The sequence below is a fragment of the Papilio polytes genome, unplaced genomic scaffold (genome assembly GCF_000836215.1).
Source record: "Papilio polytes unplaced genomic scaffold, Ppol_1.0 DF824303.1, whole genome shotgun sequence".
In the NCBI taxonomy this organism is placed as follows: domain Eukaryota; kingdom Metazoa; phylum Arthropoda; class Insecta; order Lepidoptera; family Papilionidae; genus Papilio; species Papilio polytes.
The window spans coordinates 564655-573326 of NW_013524901.1; the positions used below are offsets into that span (position 1 = coordinate 564655).

General features: G+C 34.4%; 1 protein-coding gene across 1 annotated transcript; it reads left to right on the forward strand.

The window, feature by feature from the left end:
* The first annotated feature begins 333 nt into the window (after window positions 1-333).
* On the forward strand, window positions 334-4844 carry LOC106100500 (peroxidase-like). The gene is made up of 12 exons (XM_013279369.1): window positions 334-470; window positions 672-811; window positions 1192-1356; window positions 1456-1643; window positions 2075-2279; window positions 2579-2776; window positions 2881-3025; window positions 3124-3280; window positions 3417-3584; window positions 3822-4020; window positions 4199-4304; window positions 4709-4844. Exons 1-12 carry the CDS (start codon window positions 334-336, stop codon window positions 4842-4844), a joined length of 1944 nt encoding a protein of 647 aa, XP_013134823.1.
* Window positions 4845-8672: the final 3828 nt, after the last annotated feature.

Below are 8672 nucleotides of genomic sequence, written 5' to 3' on the forward strand. Positions count from 1 at the left end.
AGTTTGCGTAGATGAACGTGGAGAGGTGTCTTGGGAAAAAATGGAAATCTATTACTTCTGCCTTCATCTGTTGGTCGTGGTATTTATGTTGGTTTTATCAGGTATTAAGTTCCTAAAGAGGCTGTTTAAGCAGCCCGTATATTGACTGGATCTTTCTAGTAACTCGTCCGTATTTTTTTCAAAGAACAACTAACCGTAAAAAGCCTTCGGTTATATACGTTTTATGCGCTGAGGCCGTAGCATTTGTAATTTAATATTCATATAGTTAACAACAAACACTGGCAGGTTAGGCTTAAAAGCAACTCGAGTATTTTCCAGAAACCTCTAATTAGAATGTTTAATTGTTTGATTCTCGTACTTATAATTAGTGGTTATGTTAATCACGGACTTTGTGTGTACTATGATTCGTACTCGGGTACGCCTGTTAATGTGGAAGAAGTGAAAAAACATGACAAGCAGAATAACACGTTGTAAGTTTTAGTCTTATATTTCCATGTAATTGCCTCTGCATTTACTTTTAAATTAATTATGTGGTACAATAGATCTTCAAACCAAAAGGCATAAGTCTTAATTGCTAGAATTTTTCTTATTATATTACAAGAACTAGAATGTGAATAATTTGTTAGTAAATTTTATAGAAATAGAGTATTTAATTTGTTAAAATTATTCAGTTGGTGCATAAACCAAATCGAGCCATGCGTGGCTGAGGAATGGCGGCGTGTGGATGGTTCCTGTAACAACCTACGTCAGCCTGCTAGAGGAGCCTCGCACACACCTACATATAGACTACTGCCGCCTGTATATGGAAAAAGTAAGTTATTTCGCTATAGGGTTACCAAATGGACATTTTTTGATTCAGGTTTTTCATAAAGAACGAAAAGGAGGACTTAATTATGCTTTTGTAAAAGTGTTTTGGCATAAACACACGATAATTTTGACCTTACATAGATATTTTCAATATAATTAGGAGTAATTTTGAGGTGTAAAAATGTTCTACTTTATCTCAATTACCGTGTTCAATCATAGCGGAAACAATTTAAGCATGTTCACGGCTCCTGGCCGCTCACTTCTAACTACCATGTTCGTTGTAAATTAAACCTTGAGATAATGTGTTAGGGTCTTAAATATATTTAATACCAGCAAATGTAAGTATCTATGACATTAATTTTCCAAACATTATTTTCATTGCAGATTTCGAGAAAAGACAATCAAAGTCCGGCCAGTCTTTGCCATTGGAAAGGTTCCTAAGAACGACGTTGGTAGCTATGGGCAAACTGCCTGATCAGAAGTTCACGACACTTTCGACCAATTTTCTTGTATTCATGACTGCAGATGTTTTATCTTTGCACGATACAGGTACTTTAATATGAATACGATTTAATATGTAAATCACTATACATTTTTATACCAATGTTTCAACTCTTATGTATTATTTCTTACATTAAATTTTTTTAGTGAAATTTATCGCATGGAAACCTTACTGTTGTCTGCCTAAAGGCAGGACTGATAATGATTGCGTTCCTAACAAGGTACCCGATGACGATCCTGTCCATCGCTTCTCAGACATAAGATGCTTAAATATGACGAGGCCTGAATCTTTTCAATCTATCGGTTGTATTAAAAACGGCACAGTTCCTGAAAGGGTGAGTTACGGTACCTTTCGTTCCCGTAAGATGCTGGAATTTAACCATAAGGAAGGTTTTAGTGAAACAGCCGAAGCGACTGCTTAGAGCGGGCGCACACAATTGAGTAAACTATCGCACTTCTGTTGAGCGACTGTCGATTACTTTACAGCCAATTCAACTGTTTAGTTACACAATTAAAAGTCTAGTAGTGTGCGTACTTCCATATAAGCTCATAGGAATTAAAGCGCGACTAAATAGTTGTGCGATAATTTAGTCAACAGTGTATTCGTGATCTTAATTTGATTTAAAACTATTTAACTTGGATCATGTACACTTGATGTATATGTTTTTTCTATTTTATATGATTAGTTTCTACCACTTCCCATTGATTATTTACCTGCTATTATTAAAGAAAGTTATGTGAGTGTTGTAATTATTAACTGTTTTAGATAATAACAGCGACACCAACGTTTGATCTTTCACCTGTATATAGCAGTAGTTTAAAGCTACTGTCTGAGAAGGGTCGTCTTTTCAAAGGTGGTTTATTAAAATATGAAGTTGAAGAAGGCAGAATCTGGCCTCCGAGTATTAAGACTGGGTCTGGCGTTTGTTTCTTGAACCAAAGACCTCAAGAAGGCAGATGTCACGACACACGTAAGAGCTGTGTATATAAAAATGTTTTATTAAACTCTATAGTAAAATATTTATTCAAAATAATAATGTAATAGTAATCCATTTTCAATATTGTATTTAAAATATGTGCAATTCCAATAAGCAGAGAGGCATTTATTATGCAATTTGATCTGCTCTTTAATAATTCATTAAAAATATCATGCAGACCGTATTCATGTGTTTATTTATTTGTTTGGAGCCCGTTTAATTACATGACTCGCATACAATTATGATCATTACAATATACTTGAAAATTACATATTTAAAATTTCAATTTTTAGCGGAAGATGGCGCTAATAGCTTAGCCGGTATCAACCTGGTAACCATTTGGCTGTGGAGGCAACACAACTTTATTGCATCTGCATTATCTAAGATTAACCCGTGCTGGAATGATGATAGACTCTTCTATACAGCACGAGACATCAATATTGCTACTGTGATGCAAATTTTCTATTATGAGTTGCTGCCAGCGTTATTTGGTAAGTAGTGGTCTTTTAAGTAACATTTATTTGTTAAGTCTAGATGTTTACAGTCCTAGAAGTATCAGTTTGTTTTAATTAGCTGCAAATTTTCTTTTGTTTAGGCCATGAAAATTTACTAAAGGATGGAGTTTTGTCTTATACGAATGGATTCAGAGATTCTTACAATGAGAATCTTATCCCTCAAATATCACTTGAGTTTCCGTTTGTTCTTCGTTGGTTCCACACTACTCAGGAGGGGGATATGAAGTAAGTATCAAAACATTTCTTTCAAAATTCAATTGAATATTAATTGGTTTTTAAACTAATTTTGTATCTTATATGCTTACATTTTTTCTGTTTCGCAGATTATTTGATACTCAAGGCCATTATTTAAGAAAAGTTCCCATTGTAAATCTCACTCTGCGAACTGGTTTCTTTGGTGTGGATGATAACATTGATTACGTCACACAAGGCAACTTTAGACAGGGCACTGCGAAAGCTGACTACATTGTAGATCCTGATGTAAGTCAAATATTACTTAAACTGTAGAACGAACACGCAGAGGAGTAGACAGAGAACAAAGATTTCCTGGTACACCAAACTCGCTACTTACACAAAACGATAAAAATCCTTTAAGACGAATATAATTTGATTTCAGGTAGTAAATATAGGTTTAGGACCGCATCAAAGAGCTTCTGATCTTCTGACTAATGATTTAGCAAAGAATCGTCTCTTCGGTTTTCCACCTTACATCAAATACAGAGAATTCTGCTTCAAACAATCATTCAAGACATTCGATGATCTACTTCAAGCTATTGAACCAGAAGTATGTACTGAATACTAATTTTTTAGTCAATAGTATGAGAATGTAATGACAAAAGACTAACAAAACAACTAACATAAAACATGACGTTCAGTAGATTAAGAACGCGCGCACACATTTGTCCAAAGTCAAACTAATCAGTTGAATTGGCTAAAAAACAATCGACAATCGCACAACTGTTGTATAATTTAGTGAAAGTTGTGGCCCGCTCTTAGAATGACGAGAAATTTTATTTTACAGAGAGCGGAGCTTCTTAGACAGGTGTATGAGAATGTAGAGGACATTGATCTTATAGCTGGCATTTGGCTGGAGAAGCTGATCCCTGGTGGGCACGTGCCGCCTACTTTATACTGCGTTGTGGTGGAGCAGCTACTGAGGGTTATCACATCAGACCGGCATTGGTACGAGAGACCTAATCGACCGAATGCTTTCACTTATGGTGAGTTCAAAGAAATAATTCGCCTCAAAAGAGATAGAAAAACATTTTCGTAAAACTTCAACCTTCTAAATTACTATTACATCGAGGAATGTTATTTTATTTAAAGATCTATGATCTATCTTTTTCAGTTATCAAAAAAATGTCTAGTATAGGAATTTATGTGTATTTTTATATTCAGAACAACTGATGGAGATAAGGAAGGCATCGGCGGCTCGGCTGCTGTGCGACGTAGGAGACAAGGTGACACAGATACAACGACATGCTTTTTACAGGATTACTACCAAGTAGGTATCATTATATTTACGATACTACATCAACTGCTCATTATACGTCCTCACTTAGCTTGGAGCCTACGTTAAGTTAATGAGACTAGCCCATTGCGGGTTGTTTCACTACACACATATCTGAATTTCTTCGTCGAAATGTGTAGGTTGCGACATGTTTTTCTTTACCGCAAGAATGTTGAATAAATTATTTACACATGAAATTGTGTATACCGGGATTCGAAACAAGAACGTGTAGATTACAAGTCACGAGCTTAACTTGTCCACAGTTTTCGATGCTGTTTTAATTATGACAAAATCAAATTCAATACATGCTCCTTATTCCCCGTGGTAATGTGATATAGTTTTATTTAAAATTTTTATTGTGTTTAAATCTTGCATTACATGTTATTCTTATTTAACAGAAACCCGCTGTGCAGCTGTGAGAGTATCGCATCTGTCAACCTTTGGGCTTGGAAGGATTCTAAATGTGGTAGCGTCGGATCCAACTTCGGCCCGCTCTATGGTCCGGCTAGTCTAAACCGTAATGATTTTTTTTAAATAAAAAATGTATTTAAAACTGCTGTTTCATTTAAAAGATATTTTTATAAACCTTTTTAAAATGGACCCAGTACTCGAAAATTGTTAATTTCCTTCGACTTCCCATTATTATATAAAAAATAACACCATTGTAATAAAACGTTCTGAAAAGAAGCGTTCGGAAGCAAAATGCTACAATAGTTTATAGACCAGTTACACATACATACGTAGTAAATAAAAGAATTCAATTCACATCGATTGTGTAAAGTGAAAAGACAATGTCGGTGGCGGAACGAAGAAAAGTCAAGCGAAGTACGTGAGAGCGAACCTGTTTGTCCGCGGCATTAAGCGGTCGGCTAACTCAATTTTCCGGCTTGAAGCGAGCGAAGAAAAATAGAGGTCTCGTGTCCGGCGACATTTCGATGAGATTGCCTTTTACGTTGCTCTAACAGACGCTATCCAACCAGTTACTTACATAGAATGCTGACCTCCTTTAAAAACAATTGAAAACGCTGCACATCTTTTATATTATAACGAGCTGATGCCCGCGTCTTCGTCCGCGTGTTATTAGAAAACATACGAACTATATAAATTACAAAAAGCTACGTATACCTCGGGAACAGGACATTTCTCGGGGATGAAGCTTATCCCATGTGTACTCTAGACTTAGTTTTATATCTGTGCCAAATTTCAATAAGATATGTTGAACCGTTGCAGAATTATCGAGTAAACATTAAAATACTAAATTAATGAATCCCACGGGAACCGTAACTATTCCCGGGATAAAAAGTAGCCTATGTATTCTTCCAGACTATGATCTAAACTTGTGCCAAATTTAATGGAGATTCGTTCAGCCATTTAGGCTACAAACGCTAACAAACATCCATCTAAACTTTCGCATTTATAATAATAGTAAGATGTAATAGTTTTCCTATGTGTTAATAACAACACATAATGCGTATTGTTTTGAAGTGCATTAGCGTAATCATTAATCAATTTACAAATACCTGTACAAATACGATGTCCAGACATTTAAACGAAATTATTCACGAGCTCCGAAAATGATGACAAATGAATGTAAATTAATTGAATCAATAATCAGCAATACGCGTAGAGTAAACATACGGCCGGCAATAATTACTAATTTCATAATTAAGCTGCCATGGCTTTATGGGGCTGATGTTGGAATAACAAACATTTTTATAGGGCTATACCTGAAATGTCAGTGGGATTTGGATAATAAAACAAATTGTACCAAGTACATATTGATATATGTTGAATTAAACAAATTGAGTCTAATTAAATAACAAAATGAGCTTGCCAAGTCAAAGCCACAACATGAACTAGCTTTGTTTCTAAGTGCGAATACCTATCTATTTATATGCCATTTGCGGCGTATATTCCTATGTGATACTTTATGTTATGGCTATCGTGTTACGCTACTTTATAGAAATCTTATTTAACAATACTTTGATAGCGGGAATTATTATTTCATAGTTGGCCTAGCAGTTGTTGGCTGTTATACACTTAATGCAGATGCACGTACCGTTAGCTTTTCCAATTAATCAGTGCGCCCGACGAGGTGTGTTTTTATTTACATAACATGAAAAATTCCGATGATTTTTTTATACTGTACAATCAATTTTTACGTTTAATCAATGCTGTCATGCGCATACTGTCGAGGGAATACCGTATGGAAGCGATTAAAGTTGTATAAATTTTTATTGATCGTATTTCAATATAAATTTAAATAATATTCGTCTATTACATCGATAAGTTGTTGAAATGTTACAGTTGAAAGTTTATAACGTGAATTCGGAAGAATGACGTCATATACTGTCTAATTCCTAACCCATTTTAGGTTATTATAAGTTATATACTCGTATATTTGTGATTGAACAGATATATGATATATCTGTTCATTTCTTTCTGTCTTATTTTATATTGTCCAATAAATAATCGAAACACGAATTATTAAAATCTCTGATAATTGTTGATCTATTAAATTAATATAAAAAAGAGCTTAGCTTCCTATATTTCCTTTGATAGCTTCAGTGTTAGTGAATATGAAAGCTGAGGCGTGGTGCGGAGAGGTTAAAGGGTGGACACAATTGAGTTGGCGTATGAAATGACTCCAGTTGAATCAATTTCGCTTCGTTTCCCGACCCAATCGTTAATTAGGTCCTGTCAACCCACCTTTTAAAGGTAAACGCACACTTACACATTAAGAAATTAATTTCTATTACAATAATTCAATAGAATATACAAAATATGCTATTTAAAGATGCATAATCATAAGTTTATTTACATATATCGCTTTATTCAAACAGTTTTTATGCCTACATTCAAATATGTATAATAAAGTACGGAATTTAGTTTTTATTTGAATTTAAACGAACTGTATTTAAGTATAAATCCACACTTATAAAGGTCATACACTTTTAGATGCTTCTAAGTAAAACATTTCCTCACAATAGTTAAGTGTACGAGGGACCTAAACGTCCGCTCGTTTCCCCGAAGCCGCAGCGTTTGCTCCCATTCCACGCCATTACCTGCTCAAAGATTAGCGCCGAGTCTTTGCAGCGAACTCCTGACGCGCAAGATATTACCGCTACTGATTAACAAATAGATTTATTCCTGCACTTAGTGCTCCATTAGTCAGCAAATGAATTTACTGATCGGAAAGCTAATTGCTTACAGCGCGATTACACTTGCTTTGATACAAATTGGTATATGATTCAACGTCACTAAAGAAAATGAATTGCCCTGAGTTAAGATTTCTCGCCGCGATTTGATTATGGACCTTTTAATTTATAACAGTTTTAAGACCGTTCCATTTCTACATTTACAAACGACAACTGCACAGGTATAATTTAATTGCAAAGAAAATTGGTTTAGAGTTTTAAATCTGGGAGTTTTTTAGTTGTTCTGTTCCCGTGCAACTTCATCCGCATAAAACTATGAAAAAATCATTATATTGTTTACATGTGTCAAATTTTTTAATTGCAAATGACAAACCATGGCAACCTTCCTTCCATTAGGGTTTTTATCCAGAATATTTACCCCCTAAGTTTAATTGTGTTAAAATATATAGCCTAAGTGTGACGTAAGTGTAGGGCTTTTTCTCAAAAGAAGGATTATTCAAAAATATGCTGTAATTGCTGACATATTAGGCAACAAAATGTGTGTGTTTACGCTTTATTATAATAGTATAGATGGTAATAAAAAATATGTGTAAGTAAAAAGCCATGAAATAAATGAACAATTTTCATAACCAAGAAAACGCAGTCACAAAGAAAACCATGGCAGTTGCGCATTTTAATCATACAGAATCTCTTACCGCCGACAGGAGTGAAATATTAAAGTAAAACAAAAAACTTTTGTTCCCTGCCCACCCCTTATGTGCATTGTCACACGAGTTTTGTTTTCCCCTCTGAGCGTTGTGTGTAATTACTTGCCATTTTGTACTGAGCCCGCTTTTTACGCAAGCTTTATAATAAAAAATATGGCTGATATTCATACGCATTACAAAAAAAAGGAAATAGGGCATATTTATAACTTTTTTTATGTTTTACATAACATCTAACAATTAAATTCTTCTAAAACATAGTTAAATGCTTGCAAATAATATCATAGCAATAAAAAATTTCCTTGTTATAAGCACCTATAATGAAAAGGCGGCGGTTCCGCCTATAATAATGTTAATTGCACAGAAATAGCTCAAAGTGTACAAAGTCTGTCGTTTCTATAAAGTGTTGTATATAAAAACAAAATGCACTAAAAACAAAACAAAATATTCTCAAAAAAACAGTACACTAAAAAGTAACGAAATAATTACTTGAAAATAGT